Genomic DNA, 26,769 nt, shown 5'->3' with positions numbered 1-26,769 from the left:
CACAGTGGGTCCTTGTCAGTTATCCATTTTAAAGATAGCAGAGCGAACATGTCCATCCCAAACTCCCTAACTACCTCTCACTATCCCGCCCACTTTTGAGTAAGGGAATGAAGATGATGAGGGAGTGTGCTATTTAGATATCTGGAGGAAGAACATTTTAGATGATGGGGAAAGGAAGGAGCATGATTGGTGTGTTAAAAGAACATCTGGAAGACTAGCCAAAAGAAAGAGGAAAGAGAATAGCCAGAAGGTAATGGGTAGGATTATGTAAAACCTTACTGATCATGGGATGAATTTGTCTTTTACCCTTAATGATGTGTAATGAAAGAGATTGAGCAGAAAAGTCAGTTTACCTGACCCATTTTATTTTAATCTTTTTTTTTTATTTTACTTTATTTTACTTTACAATACTGTATTGGTTTTGCCATACATCAACATGAATCCGCCACGGGTGTACACATGTTCCCAATCCTGAACCCCCCTCCCACCTCCCTCCCAGTACCATCTCTCTGGGTCATCCCAGTGCACCAGCCCCAAGCATCCTGTATCCTGCATCGAACCTAGACTGGCGATTCGTTTCTTATATGATATTATACACGTTTCAATGCCATTCTCCCAAATCATCCCACCCTCTCCCCCTCCCACAGAGTCCAAAAGACTGTTCTATACATCTCTGTCTCTTTTGCCATCTCGCATACAGGGTTATCATTACCATCTTTCTAAATTCCATATATATGTGTCACTATACTGTATTGGTGTTTTTCTTTCCGGCTTACTTCACTCTGTATAATCGGCTCCAGTTTCATCCACCTCATTAGAACTGATTCAAATGTATTCTTTTTAATGGCTGAGTAATACTCCATTATGTATATGTACCACAGCTGACCCATTTTAACTAGGCCCCTCTCACTGCTGTGTGGATACTAAGGGGGGAAAGCCTTAAGTACAAGTTTACTTAGGAAGATATTGCAATAGACCAAAGATGAGAGTAGTGTGGACTAGGCAGTGACAACAGCAATGCTGTTGTTCAGTCACTCAGCCGTGTCTGACTCGCTGTGACCCCATGGACAGCAGCACATCAGGCTTCCCTGTCCTTCGCTATCTCCTGTAATTTACTCACACTCATGTTCGTTGATCTGGTGATGCCATCCAATCATCTCATCCTCTGTTACCACCTTCTTCTCCTGCCCTCAATCTTTCTCAGCATTAGGGGCTTTTCCAAAGAGTTGGCTCTTAGCATCGGGCGGCCAAAATACTAAAGCTTCAAGCTTCAGCCTCAGTCCTTCCAATGAATATTTCTTTAAGATTGACTGGTTTGATCTCCTTGCAGTCCAAGGGACTCTCAAGAGTCTTATCCAGCACCACAGTTCGAAGGCATCAATTCTTCGACATTCAATCTTCTTGATGGTCCACCTCACATCTGTACATGACTACTGGAAAAATCATAGCTTTGACTGTACAGAGAGATGGTCAAATTCTGCATCAGTTCAGTTCAGTTCAGTACAGTCGCTCAGTCGTGTCTGACTCTTTGCGAGCCCATGAATCGCAGCACGCCAGGCCTTCCTGTCCATCACCAACTCCTGGAGTTCACTCACACTCACGTCCATCAAGTCAGTGATGCCATCCAGCCATCTCATCCTCTGTTGTTCCCTTCTCCTCCTGCCCCCAATCCCTCCCAGCATCAAAGTCTTTTCCAATGAGTCAACTCTTCGCATGAGGTGGCCAAAGTACTGGAGTTTCAGCTTTAGCATCATTCCTTCCAAAGAAATCCCAGGGCTGATCTCTTTCAGAATGGACTGGTTGGATCTCCTTGCAGTCCAAGGCACTCTCAAGAGTCTTCTCCAACACCTCAGTTCAAAAGCATCAATTCTTCAGCACTCAGCCTTCTTCACAGTCCAACTCTCACATCCATACATTGTTGAAGGTAATTTTACTATTGTTTTTGAAGTTAAATTTACTATTGTTTTTAAATTCAGTGCAAAAATCATCGCACTATGTGCTCTCACAATTTTGCCCCTTTTTGTAATGTGTTTAAAAAGGAAAGTTTCAAGTTTTTAAATCATTGCCAATTTACAGGCTTTCTAACTGTCAGATCTGTTAACACTAGAGATAACCTTTCCCCAAACCTCATTTTACAGACTAGAAATGCAAGGAACAGAGAGCTTACATGACTGAAATAAGATCATACAGATAATTAAGGATAGGACTTGGACTGGAAACAGGTTATCTGAATGAAAAAGCCCAAGCTACTCTGCCTTACAGTTGGTGATATTTAAGTGGTATAAACTCTTCCTTTGAGTTCTTACTTATTTTTGTTTGGTTTGGTTTTGATTTCACAAACATTGAGAGAGAACCACAGGTATCTCAAATTCAAAAGTCTTCAGGAATCAGAAAGAGAAAAACATATATTAACATATATAGGTGGAATGTGAAAAAACTATCTATATAAGATTTAGACAATCTTGGGCTTTCCCGGTGGCTCAGGGGTAAAGAATCCACCTGCAATTCAGGAGCCATAGGAGACAAGGGTTCGATCCCTGGGTCAAGAAGATCCCCTGGAGAAGAACATGGCAACCCACTCCAGTATTCTTGCCCAGAGAATCCCATGGACAGTGGAGCCTGGCAGGCTGCAGACCATAGGGTCACAAAGAGTCAGACATGACTGAAGCAACTTAGCACACACGCATTTGCAAAGCAGAAATCGACAGACAGACCTAGAGAACAAACATGGATATCCATGCAGAAAAGGGGTGGGATGAATTGGGAGATTAGGATTGACATATATACACTATTGATGCTATGAATATAACATAGATAACTAATGAGAACCTACTGTAAAATGCAGAGAACTCAGTGCTCTGTTGTGACATAAATGGGAAAGAAATTTTTTAAAAAGAGAGGATATATATATATATACACACACACATATATATATATATATATAGAGAGAGAGAGAGAGCTGATTCACTTTGCTGTATAGTAGAAACTGAAAACATTGTAAAGCAACTATGCTCCAACAAAAAGGAAAAGTCTTTAGGACCAGGCAGGTAGGAGGAATTGCAGGGGAAACTAGATGCATCCATTGCTTGGATACACTCATTTTTTTCTTGAAGTGTGCCAGCTAAATGAAACACATCTGCATAGCCCTCCTATAAGGGATCTTGGAAAATATCATCACTATTCTAAACAGAAGGGCAAATAAGGATGTTATTCTTTATCTACACAAATGCAGATAAGGAACTGCAATATAATGTATGATGTACTGTCGTATAATGTTTCTGCAACTGAAAATGCACACAGAAGGTTCAAACACAATAGAGTGAAGAGAGGAATTACTGTGGGGTTTTGTGTGAGGTTGGCAATTGAAGGGATGGCTGGAGAAAGCTTCATAGAGACAAAAGAGATAAGAGTTTTCAAGAATTCTGAAGGGTAAGAGTGATTCACCAGATGGATAAGATTTGTGAAGTCATTCCAAGCAAAAGGAATTAGCATGTGTAAAAGCTCTGAGACATAAAACTATGTAATATATGTTTACTTATATCATATTATTGGCTTTCCAGGTGGCGCTAGTGGTAAAGAATCCACCTGCTAATGCAGGAGACTCAAGAGACCAGGTTTGATCCCTGGGTCAGGAAGATTCCCTGGAGAAGGAAATGGCAACCCATTCCAATATTCTTGCCTGGGAAATCCCATGGACACAGGAGGCTGGAAGACTACACTCATTTGGGTCACAGAAGAGTTGGACACAACTGAGCAACCAAATATTACTGTACGTGAATTTTTAAAATTACTCCCCAACCTAAGTTTGATCACATAACCTGTCTAGAACTGAGCTCTGACTCTCCAGGAAATATAATAAAAATGAAACAGATTCCACACATTTGAGATTCTAGAAAGTCTGAATTTCAGTATGCTTTTCCATCTACCTGCAGAGCCGTGCTTTCCCTACTACATTAGGAATTAGGTTCCCACAGAACTAGGGTTGACAGTTCCAAGACAGAGACTGCCTTATTAGCAAATGTGAGCACTTCACATCCAGGATGCAGAGGAGAGTGCCCATTCATACCTCCTGCAGTGCATCAGAATCATCTGGAAGGTTTGTCAAAACACACTGCTGAGCCCCACCACTGAGGTTCTGATTCACAATGTCTACCGTGAGTCACAAACTGCCAGACATGACTGAAGTGACTTAGCACCATGAGTCTCAAGAAAATCAATCCTGAATATTCATTGGAAGGACTAACGCGGAAGCTGAAGCTCCAATACTTTGGCCACCTGATGCGAAGAGCTGACTCATTTAGAAAAGACCCTGATGCTGGGAAAGATTGCAGGCAGGAGGAGAAGGGGACGACAGAGGATGAGATGGTTGGATGGCATCACCGACTCAATGGACATGAGTTTGAGCAAGCTCCGGGAGATGGCAAAGGACAGGGAAGCCTAGAGTGCTGCAGTCCAAGGGGTCGCAGAGTTGGACGCAACTGAGCAACCGAACAACAACAACAAACAAGTTTCCAGATGATGCTGGTGCTGGAGGTCCAGGGAGTGCACACTTTAGGAACAACTGATTTAGAGTCCTTTCCAGACCCTTCAGCTTAAGCACTGAGTTCTTTCACATCACAACAGCTACCACTGTTAAGAACTCTGCTGCTGCTGCTGCTAAGTCACTTCAGTCGTGTCCAACTCTGTGCAACCCCATAGATGGCAGCCCACTAGGCTCCCCTGTCCCTGGGATTCTCCAGGCAAGAACACTGGAGTGGGTTGCCATTTCCTTCTCCAATGCATGAAAGTGAAAAGTGAAAGTGAAGTCGCTCAGTCATGTCTGACTCTCTGCGATCCCATGGACTGCAGTCTACCAGGCTCCTCCGTCCATGAGATTTTCCAGGCAAGGGTACTGGAGTGGGTTGCCATTGCCTTCCCCATTAAGAACTCTACTGTTAAAATGGTCCCTGTCTGTAGGCTCCTGGCAAACAAGGACTCTGACCCCTACTGGGGAGAATAATAACAACAACAATGGACAACAGTTAACCAGGCTTTTGGTGTTATTTTAGGCACTTTTCATGAATCACCCATTTAATCTATACAACAATTCTATGATCTATGTACTATTATTATCCCCACTTGCGACAACATGCACTATAGGCTTCCAGGCTCCTCAATCCATGGAATTTGCCAGGCCAGAACACTGGAGTGGGAAGGCATTCCCTTTTCCAAGGGATCTTCCCAACCCAGGGATTGAACCCAGGTCTCCCACACTGCAGACGGATTCTTTACCTTCTGAGCCACCAGGGAAGCCCAAACAAATGAGGGGATTAAGATTTAGGTTAAATAACTAACTCTAAGGCATAGAATCTCAAGTCAGCCTGGATTCAGTTCTGGCTCTATCATTTATGTGTATAACTCCCCAGATCTTTATATACACCTTGAGAATATCACATAGGAATTTGCAAACTGAAGATTTCCTGCCAGTAACATACCTTTAAGAACAAATGGTATTTATGGAAGTGGAATCTGTCGATCAGATTTTCTGAGCACACATTTACTTCTATATGAGAATTAAAGGAAAGACTATAAAAAGCTTACAGATTCTCTCTTCCTCTCATTTTGTAAAATCAGAGATTGCATAAATCCCAGATAGTTTATGTGACTTGCTGAAGACCAACACACCATTCACCTCACAGTGCTAGGAGAAGACTAAAGATAATATAAGTCCTTAGTTCTTCTAGGAATACACTTGGTGACATAGCTCCCGTAAGATTCTTTAACCACTATATATACTGTCTATATATATAAATATGCCACATATAGTCACAGAGCAGCTAGGAAAAGGATAATCTCAAATGGCTCATGTTTTACTTTACTGACCAGAGGGTAAAAGTCTCAGGGTCAAAAGGAAATACATAAAATGGTACAATGCCAAGGTTAAAAAAAAAAAAGGCTGAGGAGTTATTTCCGTATGAACACATGTGAATGGGTAAACTATTGGAGGAAATAATTGGTTCTTGTTCAAGCTTTCCGCAAATATTATTTGAAGGAGCAGTCTTTAAAACTGAAACACATTCAACAAAAACAAATTTCTAACAAACATCCATCACTTTTCTTCTAGCTATGAAAGCCAAAATGCAATATTTTTTCTTTATTTAAAAAAAAATCAAGTGAGGTAACTGCATTCATAAGCGAAGACTGAATATTAATTTTTCTCTTGAAAAGGCATGCCACTATAAGAGTAACAACATTACATGTACCAAAGTGTTGCTCAGAATTATATAAATAACCTTGCTTAAAGAAAATCAACGGGATAACACACGCACTTCTTTTGCTTTTCATCCGACTTGTAGGTGTGATTTCACACATACAAATTGTGATATATTCTTAAAGTATAGACGACACTAGAAGAAAATAATATCCCCCTAAATGGATATGGCACAGCTTTTGATCGCCCATGACTACTATAATGTATATGTTTGAGTAGGTGAAAGTGATGTCGATGTCCAGAAAGGTCCCTTGTTAAGAAAACAGAACATCTTTACAATTATTTGCAGGATCCCTTATGTCCTTAATGATTTTCCTCAGCTAACAATTTGGATCATGTTTTTGTTCATCGTTTAGCAATACAGAGCTTCTGTTGGGTTTGGCTGTGTCTATATGCTTATGACTGGTGGTATCAAAACATCATATGTTTAGTATTGTATAGAAAACATAGCTGGATGAGTAAATTTTTAAATTTCCAATTGGATTCATAAAACTCAGATACAGGCCTTTTGGAAATATACTTTTTTTGCTGAAATCATAGAAAACTTAATACAGTCATCAAATCTAAAGAAACTGTACTTGTAACTAGTAGCTAGGAACACAAAATATTAGAGGCCTAGAATCAAAAATTAAGAAATAAAATTATAGATAAATTAAACATAAAGTATAAAAATCAAACAATTCCTTACTAAAACATGGGAGGGTTTTTTCTTTTTTTTTAAATAATCTTGGAATGAATGAAAGCTTTCTAAACAGAAAAAATTGAGGGCATAAATGCATATTTAAAATAAAGTAAAATAAAGCATGTCAAAAAATTTAGAGACAACAAAATGAGTGAAGGTGTTTACAATTCACATAACAATGAGCTGATTTTTAAAATATAGATTTCCTGCAAATGATAAAATAGACATTTAATATAAATAAATGTAAACAAACATTTCATAGAAAAAGAACTGCAGATGGCTCGTAGAAAATATGAACAAGTGTTCAACCTAACATATAATAAGAAAACAAAGTTTATGATTTTAGATAACAAAAAAACAAAAGTTTGATAACACACTGTGTTGACTAATAAGGCAACAGCCACCCTCAGTGTAAATTTGTATGATGGAGAATAAATAGGTATTTTTCAAAGATATAAAAAGCACAAAACCTTTACCAAACAATATCTCTTTTAAGTATCTATCCAAATATACTTGCACACATACAGATGTACATGGATATGTACATGGATATTGTTTGTAGCACAGTTTACATTACCAAAATTAGAAAGAACTAAACTATACTTCAAGAGGAAACTAGGTTAAATAAAAAGTATCCTATTTAAATATGTCCTAATATGGAAAAAGTCTTATAGCTACAACATTTTAAGTTAAGAAAAAGTACTCAACAAGATGATGGTAGTGGTTTAGTCACTCAGTCGTGTCCAACTCTTGCGATCCCATGAACTGTAGTCCACAAGGCTCCTCTGTCCCTAGGATTTTCCAGGCAAGAATACTAGACTTGGTTGCCATTTCCTTCGCCAGAGGCTCTTCCCCACCCAGGCATCAAATCCGGGTCTCCGGCTCTGCAGGAAGATTCTTTACCGATTGAGCTACCAGGGAAGCGCTGGTAGATAATGGACAGAAATAGATATATTAATACATATATATGTATAATATTGTGTATGTCTGTAATGCACAGACCATCTGAAAGAATACCAAGAAATGTGGCCAAGTGGCAGAGAGGAGAAGCACAGAAAGTCTCTTTTGACTGTGTTAATGCGTTCTAGCCAAAGAAATACATCCACACATCTGTGGTTGAACAAAGTTGGGTTTATTGACCCTCAGTAAAGAAGAAAAGCAATGCTCAAAATTCTCCAAGCCAGGCTTCAGCAATACGTGAACCGAAAAATTCCTGATGTTCAAGCTGGTTTTCGAAAAGGCAGAGGAACCAGAGATCAAATTGCCAACATCCGCTGGACCATGGAAAAAGCAAGAGAGTTCCAGAAAAACATCTATTTCTGCTTTATTGACTATGCCAAAGCCTTTGACTGTGTGGATCACAAAAAACTGTGGAAAATTCTGAAAGAGATGGGAATACCAGAAGACCTGACCAGCCTCTTGAGAAATCTGTATGCAGGTCAGGAAGCAACAGTTAGAACTGGACATGGAACAACAGACTGGTTCCAAATAGGAAAAGGAGTACGTCAAGGCTGTATATTGTCACCCTGCTTATTTAACTTATATGCAGAGTACATCATGAGAAACGCTGGACTGGAAGAAACACAAGCTGGAATGAAGATTGCCGGGAGAAATATCAATAACTGCAGATAAGCAGACGACACCACCCTTATGGCAGAAAACGAAGAGGAACTAAAGAGCCTCTTGATGAAAGTGAAAGAGGAGAGTGAAAAAGTTGGCTTAAAGCTCAACATTCAGAAAACGAAGATCATAGCATCCGGTCCCATCACTTCATGGGAAATAGATGGGGAAACAGTGGAAACAGTGTCAGACTTTAATTTTGGGGGCTCCAAAATCACTGCAGATGGTGAAATTAAAAGACGCTTACTCCTTGGAAGAAAAGTTATGACCAACCTAGATAGCATATTCAAAAGCAGAGACATTACTTTGCCAACTAAGGTCCGTCTAGTCAAGGCTATGGTTTTTCCAGTGGTCATGTATGGATGTGAGAGTTGGACTGTGAAGAAGGCAGAGCACCGAAGAATTGATGCTTTTGTGGTGTTGGAGAAGACTCTTGAGAGTGCCTTGGACTGCAAGGAGATCCAACCAGTCCATTCTGAAGGAGATCAGCCCTGGGATTTCTTTGGAAGGAATGATGCTAAAGCTGAAACTCCAGTACTTTGGCCACCTCATGGGAAGAGTTGACTCACTGGAAAAGACTCTGATGCTGGGAGGGATTGGGGGCAGGAGGAGAAGGGGACAACAGAGGATGAGATGTCTGGATGGCATCACCGACTCAATGGACGTGGGTTTGGGTGAACTCCAGGAGTTGGTGATGGACAGGGAGGCCTGGAGTGATGCGATTCATGGGGTCGCAAAGAGTCGGACACGAATGAGCGACTGAACTGAACTGAAAGAAGAAAAATACACACCATGGCAGGACTGAGGTGTTTTAGTTAGTACATTGTAAGCAAGGACTTTCAGATTTGGTCTCAAGTGATTTTTAAGGAGAAAAAAAAGACAGCAGATTTATTCTGGTTTGAATGCTCTATGGATGCAGGTATAATTCTATAATTGGACATCTTAATAATTCTTATCTGGATGGCAATAAGAATGTAGTAACTTCAGTTCCTGGCAATAAAGCTGTAGCCACCTATATAAACCAGGGTAAAGCAATACTTGATCATTTTGTAGTTTGGACATCTTTCTTGTTTTTGTCTACATTCAGATGTAATTACAGAGTGGTCTCATTTTCATCCTGATCCATCACTGTCACAATGGCCTTTTCTGATCTGGTGTCCTATGAAACTGTTTATATTCAAAAGAAGCACACCAAGGCCTGCTGGTAGTACCAATCCAGCTCATGGTTGTTAAGCACTGTTTTACTCTTTTTCAACTGTATACCCTTTTATGTGCCTTTATAATTTTTTATCATATATTTATCTATTCAAAATAATTTTTAAACGAATCTTAAGACTGAAGGAGACCTTAAAAGTCAGTGAGTTCTGAGACCGTCGCAACCATCATCATGTTCTTCACCTCCCACACCAAAGGAGCTTCTTTTTTTTCCCCCATAAATCCTCTACAAGTACTAGTACAGCATCTGCTTGACTATCTCCAGTTTCACCATTGTACTCATTTATCAGGCAGCTCATGCCATAGTCAAGCGGCCCTGAATATTTTTGTTCAGAGAACAAAGGGAACAATGCATTTGGTTATAATATTTTAATTGTTTTCACCCCAGCATGTTTGACCTCTTCAAATGTATCTTCTTCTATGGTAACCAGTGAGCAGAATAATTACCTTTCTAATTTTATGTAAAATATTCCTATTAATACTCTCCCAACTGCAATTGTCTTTTTTGTGTGCCAGTGTTTCAACACTGTTCCGCATCTTTTATTATCATTACATTTGCAGAGATTTTTATCTGTTGCTGCTGACAAACCCATTTGGCTTTGTACTCAATTACATGTAATTAGTCTTTTCTTCATGAACAAAAGATCAGGTGTCCTATTAATTCAATCCAAGATGCTATGGTAAAGTTGGCTGGACCCAATGATGTCTACTGAACCAAACATCACACTTCTGACAGATGCTCGTAGTAACAAGATTTTTTTTCAAACAATCAAATGCTTTTACTCCTGCCCACACAAAGTACAGAAAGAAAATGCATTTTAACAGCTTAGAGGTTTATAATTTTCTATTAAAAAGCATGACTACAATTTAAAGCATTCTCTGATATTTTTGCATCAATCCACACTCAGAAAAGGTAAAAATAAAAGTAACTTGTTTTCACTGGAAAATTTTAATTAAAATATGTGTGGGGGGGGGTGGTATCAGAAAAAAGTACATTAGTCGAAAAACTGGCAAAATCGGAATAAAGTCTATAGCTCAATTAACAGTACTTACCAAAGTTAATTTCCTGGATTTGATCATTGTAGTGTTGTTACATAAAGTGGTGCCCATTAGGGGAAGCTAGGTGAAGTGTACACTGGAATTTCCTATGTTATTCTGTAATTTCTCTAAAGTCTAATATTATTTCAAAAGGAAATATTAAAAAATACTTAGGTGGATAGACAATGATCTACAGAAACTTTTACACATATGCATAAGGACAAATGAATTCATTTGTTTCATCTTTTGTTGAATGCTTACTATCTATTAATGATCATTCTAGATTGTAGATCAAAACAAAATCTCTTCAGTCAGGAAAATTATATTCTCTGGGGAAAGAGATAAAAAATAAACAGCAACAATATACATTTTAGGTCATCATAGGAGCTATAAATAGAAGAAAAAACTGGGGTAGCAGAACAGAAAGGTCAAGGTGAAATGTTTAATGTTATTAAGGATGGCCAGGGAGGCTTCTTCAACATCTACAAGATATATTTTAGCAGCACTGTTTGTAACTGCCTTAAAATATAAATGCTTATTATCCATCAAAAAGAGAATGGATAAATGTATTTTGGTATGTTCATGCAATGGGATACTTTACAAATATGAAAATGAATAATATAAAGTAAATATATCACTATATATCATTGGATGACCATGATATCGGGGGAAAAATACATAAAATTATATACGGTAATGTTCCTCTTAAAAAAGTTTAAAAACATGCAAAACAATGTCAAAAATGATATATAAAATATATGCATCATGTATATATGAAAAATGTACTTGTAAACCTGAATGGAAATTTTAAAAAAAAGTCAAATTCAGGATAGTTGTTATACTGGTACTGAAGGGGAAAAGCAGGACTCCACCATTTCGAAAGAGCATACTGGGGCTTCAGATGTAATGATGTTTTACCTAAATGTTAGGCCAAGGGTTGGGTATCCAAATGAATTTATTATAAAGTTTTATTATTTTGTATATTTAAGCTCCTTTTAATACCAACCTGTTAATAAATGTAAACAGTAGTTTATTTTAATAAAATATAAGATATTTTAAATTTGTGAACTTAGTTTCTAAAAGTATGTAACCAAACGTAGTATCCTCAGTGTGTGTGTCATACATAATGCCATTATCCCTATAAATACACACACATATATATACACACACATCTGTTTGTGTATCAGTTCGGTTCAGTTCAGTCACTCAGTCGTGTCCGACTCTTTGCGAACCCATGAATCACAGCACGCCAGGCCTCCCTGTCCATCACCAACTCCCGCAGTTCACTCAGACTCACGTCCATTGAGTCGGTGATGCCATCCAGCCATCTCATCCTCTGTCGTCCCCTTCTCCTCCTGCCCCCAATCCCTCCCAGCATCACAGTCTTTTCCAATGAGTCAACTCTTCGCATGAGGTGGCCAAAGTACTGGAGCTTCAGCTTTAGCATCATTCCTTCTAAAGAAATCCCAGGGCTGATCTCCTTCAGAATGGACTGGTTGGATCTCCTTGCAGTCCAAGGCACTCTCAAGAGTCTTCTCCAACACCACAGTTCAAAAGCATCAATTCTTCGGTGCTCTGCCTTCTTCACAGTCCAACTCTCACATCCATACATGACCACAGGAAAAACCATAGCCTTGACTAGACGGACCTTAGTCGGCAAAGTAATGTCTCTGCTTTTGAATATGCTATCTAGGTTGGTCATAACTTTTCTTCCAAGGAGTAAGCATCTTTTAATTTCATGGCTGCAGTCACCATCTGCAGGGATTTTGGAGCCCCCAAAAATAAAGTCTGACACTGTTTCCACATCTATTTCCCATGAAGTGATGGGACCAGATGCCATGATCTTCGTTTTCTGAATGCTGAGCTTTAAGCCAGCTTTTTCACTCTCCTCTTTCACTTTCATCCAGAGGCTTTTTAGTTCCTCTTTGTTTTCTGCCATAAGGGTGGTATCATCTGCATATCTGAGGTTGTTGATATTTCTCCCAGCAATCTTGATTCCAGCTTGTGTTTCTTCCAGTCCAGCGTTTCTCATGATGTCCTCTGCATAAATGTATACATTTACATGTGGTTGTAGATCTACATTAGACATTGACCCAGCATTTGGAGAGACAGCACTTTCAACTATTTTCCTAAAAACGTTGAAGTAAGTGTTTCTGTTAGTCCACACTTTCACCTGTCTGCCACTGCTCTATGATAAATGTCATGCGTTCACAGGACAGCTGTCTGGGTTACAGCTGCATCCTATTAAACTAGGTATGGCTATTTGGCTTACTTGAATCTATCTTCATAAATTTATAATTTTTCAATCTTTCTTTAAGTTGGGTGGCTGGTGCTGACAGAGGATATTAATGCTTTCAACTCCAGCCACCTCATCTTTTAGAAAAAGAAACCAGATCAAGGGATACCTCAGAGACAGCAGGGGGTGACACAACTAAGTAACATCCTTGATGCTTTCCATCTATACTTGTAGCTTCACTAAATTTGCATTCAAGTTCAGATGCAATAAATGGAAATTATACATGGAGAGGAAAGCATCCTTATTCATCTGGACTCAGGGAAAACCTTATATCATTTAAAGAATGCATTTCCACAAATAGAAACCAACAATGTGAAACACAATAAGCGAATCAACTCCTCAGCAGAAAATGGGCTGAAATTGTCTATAATATGATCTTTTCTTTATTGTAATTCATATTGTGTAACGTGTAACATTAAGTAAACAAAGAATAATTTAGAAGGGGTGGATAGGAGCATTTTCGCACTCTAGGGATCATCGGAAAAGGCAATGGCACCCCACTCCAGCACTCTTGCCTGGAGAATCCCATGGGTGGAGGAGCCTGGTAGGTTGCAGTCCATGGGGTCGCTAAGAGTCGGACATGACTGAGTGACTTCACTTTCACTTTTCACTTTCATGCATTGGAAAAGGAAATGGCAACCCACTCCAGTGTTCTTGCCTGGAGAATCCCAGGGACAGAGGAGCCTGGTGGGCTGCCGTCTATGGGGTCGCACAGAGTTGGACACGACTGAAGTGACTTAGCAGCAGCAGCAGCAGCAGGGATCATAGAATTTCCCTCAGATCGGTGTTTTTCCCTGGTGGCTCAGCTGGTAAAGAGTCTACCCACAGTGCAAGAGATCTGTTTTCAATCCTTGGATTAGAAAGATGCCTTGGAAAAGGGAATGGCTATCCACTCCATTATTCTTTCCTGGAGAATTCTATGAGCAGAGGAGCCTGGTGGGCTACAGTCCATGGGGTTGCAAAGAGTCAGACATGACTGAGAAACTAACACTTTCAACATAAAATATCAAGCTTTTAGATTACCTTATTCAGTTGGATAGAATGTCAATCTGACCACAAGTGAAAGAAACAAAGAAAGTGAAAGAAAGTCTGACCAAAAGAACCACATTTATCAGACGACAGCTCAATTGGGTATAGATTTAATGAGCATTTACTGTGTGGCCAGTGACCAGTAATAAAGATCTAGCAGTGAATACAAACTTTGGGAAACAATATAATGTTCTACATATTTTTAGAAAAATAGGAATTTCCTCCCCAAGTACCTATATATGATTATGCAGAAACTGAAAGGTATGATGAGAGTGCTCATTCCTGACTCTGAGGCTTATAATAAAAATGCTTCTGAAATGCAAATACACTCTGTCAGACCTTGATGATTTGGTAATTATCAAACTTGTCAGCCGTATAGTTAAATTAGTTAAACACTACTTCCAGAGATGTCATAAATAATCTTTCAATACCCGCATATCATTTCAAAAAATTATAAACAAAATTGCATTTCTACTGGCATTTTATGATTTTATTATCATATAAACTGTAATATATAATATTTTAATATAGTTTTCTTTTTAAATCAATAAATTTGGCCTCAGTCAAGATGAAATAACATGTAATATACAAATGTATATTTCAATATTTACTTTGGGAAGTAATTTTATTCTTCCACAAATGATGTTCTAAGACTTACTATCAGTTCAGTTCAGTCACTCAGTCATGTCCAACTCTTTGCGACCCCATGATCACAGCACGCCAGGCCTCCCTGTCCATCACCAACACCTGGAGTTCATTCATACTCATGTCCATCAAGTCAGTGATGCCATTCAGCCATCTCATCCTCTGTCATTCCCTTCTCCTCTTGCCCCTAATCCCTCCCAGCATCAGAGTCTTTTCCAATAAGTCATCTCTTCCCATGAGGTGGCCAAAGTACTGGAGCTTCAGCTTTAGCATCATTCCTTCCAAAGATATCCTAGGGCTGATCTCCTTCAGAATCGACTGGTTGGATCTCCTTGCAGTGCAAGGGATTCTCAAGAGTCCTCTCCAACACCACAGTTCAAAAGCATCAATTCTTCGGTGCTCTGCCTTCTTCACAGTCCAACTCTCACATGTATACATGACCACAGGAAAAACCATAGCCTTGACTAGACAGACTTTAGTCGGCAAAGTAATGTCTCTGCTTTTGAATATGCTATCTAGGTTGGTCATAACTTTTCTTCCAAGGAGTAAGCGTCTTTTAATTGCATGGCTGCAGTCACCATCTGCAGGGATTTTGGAGCCCCCAAAAATGAAGTCTGACACTGTTTCCACTGTTTCCACATCTATTTCCCATGAAGTGATGGGACCGGATGCTTTGATCTTCGTTTTCTGAATGTTGAGCTTTAAGCCAACTTTTTCACTCTCCTCTTTCACTTTCATCAAGAGGCTTTTTAGTTCCTCTTCATTTTCTGCCATAAGGGTGGTACCATCTGCCTATCTGAGCTTATTGATATTTCTCCCGGCAATCTTGATTCCAGCTTGAGTTTCTTCCAGTCCAGCGTTTCTCATGATGTACTCTGCATATAAGTTAAATAAGCAGGGTGACAATATACAGCCTTCAGGTCAGTTCAGTCATTCAGTTGTGTCCGACTTTTTGCGACCCCATGACTCACATCACGCCAGGCCTCCCAGTTCATTACCATCTCCCGGAGTTCAGTCAGACTCACGTCCATCGAGTGTGATGCCATCCAGCCATCTCATCCTCTGTCGTCCCCTTCTCCTCCTGCCCCCAATCTCTCCCAGCATCACAGTCTTTTCCAATGAGTCAACTCTTCCCATGACGTGGCCAAAGTACTGGAGCTTCAGCTTTAGCATCATTCCTTCCAAAGAAATCCCAGGGCTGATCTCCTTCAGAATGGACTGGTTGGATCTCCTTGCAGTCCAAGAGACTCTCAAGAGTCTTCTCTAACACCACAGTTCAAAAGCATCAGTTCTTCGGTGTTCTGCCTTCTTCACAGTCCAACTCTCACATCCATACATGACCAAAGGAAAAACCGTAGCCTTGACTAGACGGACCTTAGTCGGCAAAGTAATATCTCTGCTTCTGAATATACTATCTAGGGTGGTCATAACCTTTCTTCCAAGGAGTAAGCGTCTTTTGATTTCATGGCTGCAGTCACCATCTGCAGTGATTTTGGAGCCCAAAAAAATAAAGTCTGATGTACTCCTTTTCCTATTTGGAACCAGTCTGTTGTTCCATGTCCAGTTCTAACTGTTGCTTTCTGACCTGCATACAGATTTCTCAAGAGGCAGGTCAGCTGGTCTGGTATTCCCATCTCTTGAAGAATTTTCCAAAGTTTCTTGAGACCCACACAGACAAAGGCTTTGGCATAGTCATTGAAGCAGAAATAGATGTTTTTCTGCAACTCTCTTGCTTTTTCCATGGTTCAGCGGATGTTGGCAATTTGATCTCTGGTTCCTCTGCCTTTTCTAAAACCAGCTTGAACATCAGGAAGTTCACGGTTCATGTACTACTGAAGCCTGGCTTGGAGAATTTTGAGTATTACTTTACTAGCATGTGAGATGAGTACAACTGGGCAGTAGTTTGAGCTTTCTTTGGCATTGCCTTTCTTTGGGATTGGAATGAAAACTGACCTTTTCCAGTCCTGTGGCCACTGCTGAGTTTTCCAAATTTACTGGCATATTGAGTGCAGCACTTTCACAGCATCATCTTTCAGGATTTGAAATAGCTCCACTGGAATTCCATCACCTCTACTAGCTTTGTTTGTAGTGATGCTTTCTAAGGCTCACTTGACTTCACATTCCAGGATGTCTGGCTCTAGATGAATGATCACACCATCATGATTATCCAGGTCATGAAGATCTTTTTTGTACAGTTCTTCTGTGTATTCTTGCCACCTCTTCTTAATATCTTCTGCTTCTGTTAGGTCCCTACCATTTCTTCCTTTATCGAGCCCGTCTTTGCATGAAATGTTCCCTTGGTATTCCTAATTTTCTTGAGGAGATCTCTAGTCTTTCCCATTCTGTTCCTTTCCTCTATTTCTTTGGATTGATCGCTGTAGAAGGCTTTCTTATCTTTTCTTGCTATTCTTTGGAATTCTGCATTCAGATGCTTATATCTTTCCTTTTCTCCTTTGTTTTTCGCCTCTCTTCTTTTCACAGCTATTTGTAAGGCCTCCCCAGACAGCCATTTTGCTTGTTTGCATTTCTTTTCCATGGGGATGGTCTTGATCCCTGTCTCCTGTACAATGTCAGGAACCTCACTCCATAGTTCATCAGGCACTCTGTCTATCAGATCTAATCCCTTAAATCTATTTCTCACTTCCACTGTATAATCATAAGGGATTTGATTTAGGTCATACCTGAATGGTCTAGCGGTTTTCCCTACTTTCTTCAATTTAAATCTGAATTTGGTAATAAGGAGTTCATGATCTGAGCCACAGTCAGCTCCTGGTCTTGTTTTTGCTGACTGTATAGAGCATCTCCATCTTTGGCTGCAAAGAATATAATCAATCTGATTTAGGTGTTGACCATCTGGTGATGTGCATGTGTGGAGTCTTCTCTTGTGTTGTTGGAAGAGGGTGTTTGCTATGACCAGTGCATTTTCTTGGCAAAACTCTATTAGTCTTTGCCCTGCTTCATTCCACATTCCAAGGCCAAATTTGCCTGTTACTCCAGGTGTTTCTTGACTCCCTACTTTTGCATTCCAGTCCCCTATAATGAAAAGGACATCTTTTTTGGGTTTAGTTCAACAAGGTCTTGTAGGTCTTCATAAAACCTTTCAACTTCAGCTTCTTCAGCATTACTGGTTGGGGCATAGACTTGGATAACTGTGATATTGAATGGTTTGCCTTGGAAACAAACAGAGATCATTCTGTCGTTTTTGAGATTGCATCCAAGTACTGCATTTCGGACTCTTTTGTTGACCATGATGGCTACTCCATTTCTTCTGAGGGATTCCTGCCCACAGTAGTAGATATAATGGTCATCTGAGTTAAGTTCACCCATTCCAGTCCATTTTAGTTCGCTGATTCCTAGAATGTCGACGTTCACTCTTGCCATCTCCTGTTTGACCACTTCCAATTTGCCTTGATTCATGGACCTGACATTCTAGGTTCCTATGCAATATTGCTCTTTACAGCATTGGACCGTGCTTCTATCACCAGTCTCATCCACAGCTGGATATTGTTTTTGCTTTGGCTCCATCCCTTCATTCTTTCTGGAGTTATTTCTCCACTGATCTCCAGTAGCGTGTTGGGCACCTACTGACCCGGGGAGTTCCCCTTTCAGTATCCTATCATTTTGCCTTTTCATACTGTTCATGGGGTTCTCAAGGCAAGAATACTGAAGTGGTTTGCCATTCCCTTCTCCAGTGGACTACATTCTGTCAGACCTCTCCACCATGACCCGCCCATCTTGGGTTGCCCCGCGGGCATGGCTTAGTTTCATTGAGTTAGACAAGGCTGTGGTCCCAGTGTGATTAGATTGACTAGTTTTCTGAAGGGCGGCAGTGAGGAAATACCCTTCATCCAAGGTAAGGAGCAGCAGCTGCGCTTTGCTGGAGCAGCCGTGAAGAGATACCCCACGCCCAAGGTAAGAGAAACCCAAGTAAGATGGTAGGTGTTGCAAGAGGGCATCAGAGGGCAGACACACTGAAACTATACTCACAGAAAACTAGTCAATCTAATCACACTAGGACCACAGCCTTGTCTAAAGACTTATTATAGTATTCTTACTATTTGGTTCTAGGATTAAAACACTACCTTGCGCTGGAAGGTAGCCTTGTTTCCATTAATACTTAACATCATCCTGACTACAAACAATGGAATGAGAGGAAATTCTTGTCCACTGAGCAGTCAGAACTTCTTCAAGCCTCTGACCTTCTTATTGAATACATAAGCTCTATCCATTACTGTCTCTTTGCTATAAGAATCATACCAAAAAAGAGAAAGGAAAAGACAACTAGCTTACTAGTAGTTGAACAGTTCCAAAGGCAGCCTGGCTGTGCTTTAAGTCTAAGAGACACTAAGCCATACATCTGATTGTAATTGGATTACACGAAGCTAATGTTCCTTACTGTAGTCACTGTTTTCGTCCTTGGTCCCATCGATGGTACCATCTGGGTGCATCTGCAGGAAATATCCCTGCTGACTGAATAACCTTGTCACAATTCCTTTCAGCTGGGGTTCTGCAAAACAAAATGAAATGATTATTCAAGTTTTTATTTGGTTTGTAAAAATGCACACTTGCAAATTATCAAAAACATCCCATAAGTCAATGCATAAATGCCAATGATTTAAATACTGAAGTAACTATTTGGAAAAGAGGGGTTTTGGTAACATAGCTTTACTTTTTTTCTCTCTCTAAAGGCAGATCCATAACATTCTGCAACAGTAAACCAAATATAAATGGATAAAACTGAAAGTGAAAGTCAGTTGTGTCTGACTCTTTGTGACCCCATAGTCTATATACAGTCCATGGAATTCTCTAGGCCAGAATATGGGAGTGGGTAGCTTTTCCCTTCTCCGGGGGATCTTCACAACCCAGGGATCGAACCCAGGTCTCCCACATTGCAGGTGGATTCTTTTACCAGCTGAGCCACAAAGGAAGCCTAAATGAATAAAAGCTAATTATGATTAGGAAAATACAGAGGTGTGCTAAAAAAATAGGTTATTCTTCTCCCTTGTGCATCTAGTGTCTGGCTTCAATATACCACCAAGCTTGTGGTCCCATTCCAGAACACTGCTCAGACCAAACTGCCAGTGTAATGCCTAAGCTTTCAGCAGTCATAATCAGGTCCTGGAAGACTTCTATTTCTGCTGAATGATAACTATCTATCAGAAACCCCTGGTTTTAAAACTCTAATCAAATTCAGTCTTGGATGAGATCCATAGAATAAAGTTAAACCCTCCATGGCCATGAGATGTCACTGGAAAGTATGTGGAAACAGATTTCACCTTCAGTAAATACATCACCAGAGTAAGACCCAATACCAAGTAAGTCATTTTTCCAGTACAAAAAATAAATAAATAAAAATCAAGCCATATATATTTCTGTAAATATTTCAAACTAGATGTGGTTTTCGGCTTTTAAAATTCCCTACACACTAATACCATCAAACTGCTCTTTGTATAATACATTTGAATTTTTGTATAGCTGCTAACCATAAATATTTAAAGCTTTCTCACTGTGGTATTAACTGCAGCAACAATCTATTTTCTACAATGTCACTACCATCTTTGTCTCTACTTTAATGTTTGGTAAAAATTAGACTACCCCAGCACACTTATAGGGGCCTTCCAGGTGGCTCCGTGGTAAAGAAGCCATCTGCCAATGCGGGAGATGCGGGTTTGACCCCTGGGTCAGGAAGATGCCCTGCAAAGGAAATGGCAACCTGCTCCAGTATTCTTGCCTGGAAAATCCCATGGACAGAGGAGCCTGGAAGGCTACAGTCCATGGGGTAGCAAAGAATTGGACAGGAATGAGCGACTCAGCACATGCACACACAAACATGCACCATATTTACTGTCCTAATTATTCCATTAAAATTAGTAGTAAAAAAAAATGCTGCTTCTGCTGACAAAAAAATGAGGTAAGGATGGGAATCATATGACTGGTGATGTAGTTATGCATTATCTTCAAAAGAGCAATCAAGGAATTTCAACTAAGAGTCAGTTCCTTCACCAACTTATTAAACCAATAATAATTCAGAATCTCTTTTGGGTGGGGGGGGGGGCAGGCAATATGCTAAGTACTGTGTGTTAAACTAAACACATTTATTGATGGTTGAATCTAAATAAGAGTTCCAGTTAAGGATTCAGTGCAACAAACTCTTTGGGAATGGACCTGCTCCCTACGACCATCATGTCTTTTACACCTACAACTAGGTCACACATACTTGGGAATGCGAGGCGACACCTGTATAAACATATCTTCTCCAAAGCAGTCCTAAAAGTAGAAAAGATGCCCCCTGCAAAAAAAACTGGTAATTATGAAGCAGGGTATTAAAGAGAACTAAACTGGAAATTAGGCATTCTGATTGATAACTATGAATTAACACTGTGGGTTAAACAAATTCAGTATATTTTAAATGTGTAGGCATTACTCAGACTGGGGCTTTGTAACAACCTAGAGCAGTGGGATGGGGAAGAAGGTCGCAGGGATATTCAAGAGGGTGGGGGACATAGGTATACCAATGGCTGATTTATGTGGATGTTTGGCAGAAACCAACACAATACTGTAAAGCAATTGTCCTTCAATTAAAAATAAATTTAATTAAAAAATAATAATTTTTATGGCTTAATTTCCTCACCAATAAAATCTGGAAATTAAAGTAAGTGATATCTAGGTCCTTTCTATGATTCTCTATTGATGTTGAGCAACTATGACTTAAAGTCTCTTTGACTTGAGAATCTTCTTCTCTAAAGAGTGCCAGAAATCAAACCACAGATTCATTCTGAATGTGCTGTCTCTATGCCGCCCCCCCCCCACCAACAAGGGATATGTAGGAGAGCACACATTGATAGCTAGCTAACCTCAATGCAAATATATATATTTGACCCCTACCATCTAACAAACCCTTATCAACATTCTCAGGCTCAGTTCCAGATCACTTCCCCCAGGAAGACTTGGCTATTATTAAGTGTGGGTCACTTCTATAATCAGAGGAAATAAGAATGTCTGAGCTTCTGCCACAAGGCTAACTGGTTGACAGGTAAATGCTACTGCAGTACATTCAACTCTAGATTTGCACTCAGGAGACTCAACTTTGAACCACAATTGCTGTGGGGTCTTGAGCAAGTCACTTAGTATCTGAGGCTATTCTCCTATCTGTATAATGGGAAAAAATAATTCTTATGCTATCTATCAACATTTATAATTTCAGATGAATAAATAAATGTAATAGTGTGAAATGAAAAGCCCCATAATAATATAAACTCTGCTGCTGCTGCTGCTGCTGCTGCTGCTAAGTCGCTTCAGTCACGTCCGACTCTGTACGACCCCATAGACGGCAGCCCACCAGGCCCCCCTGTCCCTGGGATTCTCCAGACGAGAACACTGGAGTGGGTTGCCATTTCCTTCTCCAGTGCATGAAAGTGAAAAGTGAAAGTGAAGTCGCTCAGTCGTGTCCAACTCTTAGCGACCCCATGGACTGCAGCCTACCAGGCTCCTCCATCCATGGGATTTTCCAGGCAAGAGTACTGGAGTGGGGTGCCATTGCAAGGTCTAATTTTTCAACCCTGAAAATTGAGGAAACAGTTTAAGTGAGATAAAGGGAGCATTTTACAAATAGACTTGTCTCCTGATTTACATTTTAGTAAAATATTGAGTTCTTCATGTCACTAAAGTAACCAAAAGACTAACAGCAGACGATAGAAAAGGGCAGAAGGAAGGAAAGGGACAGCTGTCTTATAACTCATATTTTATTTCTAATAAATTTGATCAGATCACCTTAAGAAGTCATGTTTTGGCTGGTAATGAGACACATGGCAGCTGAATCATTAATGTCTGAAAATAATTGTGTTTTTTTTTTTCCAAGCTCCTCTTTCTGTAGTGGTAATTAAACACTTCTTTTGCTATGGTGAAGCTATCTCTTTGTTGGGACCCTGGGAATTCAGGTTGGTAACTCCTGTTCAAGATAATGAGCACTGGGCTTGTACATCAACCTCAACTGCAGTGCCAGAACAAGGTCAGAGTCAGGGTTTTAATTATATGATGATTTATGAAAGTGAATGTATTATACTATAGCTGTTTCAAAGGAGATCTGATCATCTATTAAACAAATGCTCTGAACCTAGGATGTGTAATAGAAAGGAGTATGGCCTGCCTGACAGGGCTATACCTTTATTATCATCAAACCCTATCAACCTTTCCAGGTTCAGTTCAAAATCACCTCCACCAGGAAGGTGTGGCTGTCAAAGGGAGGATCACTTTTATAATTGGGGGAGTAAAAGAAAGTGTTTTGTTGTATTTTAAAGAAAGAGGTTTAAAAATGAGACCAGTTTTTGGGACATCTAACATTCTGGGTGCATTCAATAAACATGCTTTATATTTTTCAGACTATGCTTAGGGATCTAGCAAATCAGTAAGACCTGTGCTGTCCTCAGGGAGCACCCAGTCTAATGCATGGAACATACATATATATAATACTATGTGGATAACTGTTAAATTATGAATGGAAGCAGAGTGACATGATACCATAAGGAGCAAGGGACTTGATGAAGGCACCTTATTTGTCACTTGAAGAGTGAATGCACTTTCACAGGCAAAGAAACCAGAAGAAGAGCACTGCAGACAAACAATGGATAAAGGGAAAAATAGCATGGCAGACTTTGGCAATGATGTAGAATCTGGCCCAGGTATAATACATGGCAGAAGTTTTCAAACGCTGACATGTAGGTAACTGCCTATTCTCAACAAATGTTCATAGGTCAAAAGTGAAATAATAAAAATAAGGTCAATGGAATAAGTTTTATTAAGCTAATTTTATATTCAATTTATATGCTTCTCCTTGATTCTAAGATTATGTTTTCCATTATATTTTCATTTTTTAATGAAATGATGGCTATATTATTAGATGGTGACAAGACATGGGTTTGGTTTATTCCCTTTTGTACTCTGAAGTAGTGCAGCAAATACTGCTAGGTTTTCTCCAAAATCCATTTCCTCTTTTTCCTGGGCACCCAGCTAGACCATATGTCCTAGCCTCGCTTGCAGTTAGGTTTGGCAGATGAATGAGTGTCATATGGAATGTTAAGTGGAAGTGATGTGTGCCATTTTCAGGCCAAGGCTTTTAAAAGCAAACATTCTCCTCCACATTTTCCCTTCCTTATTGCTGGCTGGATTTAGATGACAAAGCCCTAGAAGATGTCAATAAAATAGGAGGATTCTGGTGGAAAAAAAGACTACAGCCATCAGAAATATCCACCCTGGACAGTTAGGTGAATAAGAACTAGCAGTGGTTGTACATAGTGACTTCCTTCCTAAGAGAATATGAAAAGGGGATGGAGGGTGTTACCTCATAGTGCAGAAACCTGACACATAAAATGCTATCTCAGCCAGGGGGTCAGGGTTAAGGTCAACAGTCATGAAACATGCTGATAGTACCTACCGTTGATATGACATGAATGGCACTTTACCTCTGGGATCTTCCTCCCCAAAACCCATAACCCCAGTCTAATCAGGAGGAAAACATCAAACAAATCTCAACTGAAAGATATTCTACAAAACAACTGACAAGTACCACTTGAAACTGCCAAAAAATTAAAAGAAAAAAAAAAGAAATTCTGAGAAAATGTCACAGCAAAAAGGAGCCTAAGGAGATACAACAACAAATGCAATGTGGTGTCCTTGATGTGACCCTGGAACTGAAAAAGGACATTAAGCAAAAGTTGAGGACATCTGAATAAAGTATGGACTTAAGTTAATCATAACGTATCAATACCAATTCACTAATTGTCACAAATATACCAAATGAATGTAAGATGTTCATATGGGAAACTAGGTGTAAGATACATGGGAACTCTTTGTACTATTTTAATCTTTCTATAAATGTAAAAAGATTTTAAAATAAAAACTTTATTAAAAATTATAATTATAGCCACAAAAGCAAGTAAAAAAATGTTACCTTCAAAGAGGTTGGTAAAAAAATAAGGTAAAGCATAGGACCTCAAGTTTAGCACTGATTCCCTTTAGGGTGACGTGGCAATTTCCACAGAGTGTTTGACTTGTGGAAAGTCAAACACTTTCCACTTTTGACAGCCACTCAGAAAAGCTGATACCTGAAGTAGTTATCTAGACATTCCTGCTGCCTTAATGTGTGGTGCTATGACATTGTTACCTAAGTATATACTTGAAATCAGAGCACAGTCAGAGCCAAGGGAACCTGATCACACATCTCAAATGAATACTAGATTGCAGGATAGAATGAATTTTTTTTTAATTGAAAAGTAACTTGGAAGCCAACACCTTCATTCTTCAAAATACCTTCTTTCATTAACATCAAAGACAGAAAATAAAAACTGAGCCTCAGAGGGAAAATGTCTTGTCCAAGGTCATCCAGCCAACACATGGATGAGTTAGGATAAGACTCCTTTCCAATATACTGAATGAACATCAACCTTTCCTTTCCAAAGAACATCCATGACATAATCTGTAGCTTGTGTGGGCTTCAGAACTGGGACTAGCTGGGGTTGGGTGGGTGAGGAGAGGAAAGCAGAGAAGAAATGAGAAGAAGAAAGGGGAGCACCTAGGTGTGCATAAAGTGTGCATAAGGTGTGCATAAGTCGCATCAGTTATTGAAGTGTGGGAGTGACAAAGGAAAGGGGTTATGGGAAGCTGCAAGAAATATATATGTGTGTGTGTGTGTGTGCATATATTAGATATTAACATTTATACACATATAAAACACAATATAAAATATGTATTACATGTTGTTTAGTCGCTAAGTCGTGTCCAGCTCTTTGTGATCCCATGGACTGTAGCCCACCAGGCTCCTCTGTCCATGGGATTTTCCATTTCCTTCTCCAGGGGATCTTCCCAACCCAGGGATCAAACCCCTATCTCCTGCAATGGCAGGCAGATTTTTCACCGTTGAGCCACCAAGGAAGCCCCATATATACATACATATGATACTAAAATTGGATTATGTTTATCTAGGGCCAACCTGTTCAACATTTGTACCTAAACTTAGAGCAAGTGTCCCCATGTAAACTCCAACGTAAAATAAAAAATATAAGAGTGATCCCAATTTTGTTATGGAAGTCATATCCAGACAAGTAACAGTACTTATAATAATAATAACAATATATTATATTGTATTATTGGCTGAACCCATCTACTTCCTACCAGGCATTTCCTCATGATTTTACTACAGTTGTATCTGATACTACTGAACGTGTAAGGTACTTTTTCTCATTGGTCAGGTGAGATGATCATGATTCACTTACCCAAGGTTATAGAACTAGATTCTCCAGGCAAGAATACTGGAGTGGGTTACCATGTCCTTCTCCAGGGGATCTTCCCAACCCAGGGATCAAACCCGGGTCTCCCACATTGGAGGCAGACGCTTTAACCTCTAAGCCACCAGGGAAGCCCAGTTAAGGAAGAGAGAGGCATTCTCCAGCTCTGTTGGGTCCCTTTAAGAAAGACACTGGTGAAACTGAAACATGTCCAGAGGAACAGGAGCCAAATAAAGAGGGTACAAAGGACTGTCACATGAAGAATGGCTGAATGAACAGTGGATATGCAGCCTGCACAAGGGAGGACTCAGGGGACAGGAGAGCTGTCCCCGCTTTCTCGAGAGTATAAGTAGGAAGACAGAAGTAAGAAAAGGCCAATTTGTGCTGAGTGGCTCCACAGGGACAGAACTAGGGCCAGTGGGTGAACATTATGGGGAGGCAGGTAAAAAGGGACCTTTCTGTAAACTGTATTCACAAAGAGAACAAGCTGTCTAAGGAAAACAGTGAGTTTGTTGGCCCTGGACAGAAGCAGAGACAAGCAGAAAAAAAGCTACAGGTCAGGACAGCAACGAAGGGCACAGAGGTCTCTGAAAGCTCAGGCATTCTGCACTGCAATGAGAGGTCCTTTCCAGGCCTGAGGTCCTGGAAAGCTTTGCGATAAGCCAGATGGCGGTTAAACACAAGCTCACATTTCTACTTCTTAGTGTGTGCTTAG

The 26,769-nt window shown here is 39.9% G+C and overlaps 1 protein-coding gene across 2 annotated transcripts in view; it reads right to left on the bottom strand.

Moving 5' to 3' along the window:
* The window catches only part of FGF12 (fibroblast growth factor 12), a 411,991-nt gene that overhangs the window by 218,430 nt on the left and 166,792 nt on the right, over nucleotides 1–26,769 (bottom strand). For both annotated transcript variants that reach the window (XM_052640903.1, XM_052640895.1), the window contains exon 2: nucleotides 19,172–19,282. In XM_052640903.1, the coding sequence (XP_052496863.1) occupies nucleotides 19,172–19,282 (111 nt within the window). The remainder of the gene's footprint in view (nucleotides 1–19,171; nucleotides 19,283–26,769) is intronic.

The sequence above is a fragment of the Budorcas taxicolor genome, chromosome 1 (assembly GCF_023091745.1).
Source record: "Budorcas taxicolor isolate Tak-1 chromosome 1, Takin1.1, whole genome shotgun sequence".
Lineage (NCBI taxonomy): Eukaryota > Metazoa > Chordata > Mammalia > Artiodactyla > Bovidae > Budorcas > Budorcas taxicolor.
This window is presented reverse-complemented; position numbering and strand designations above follow the sequence as displayed.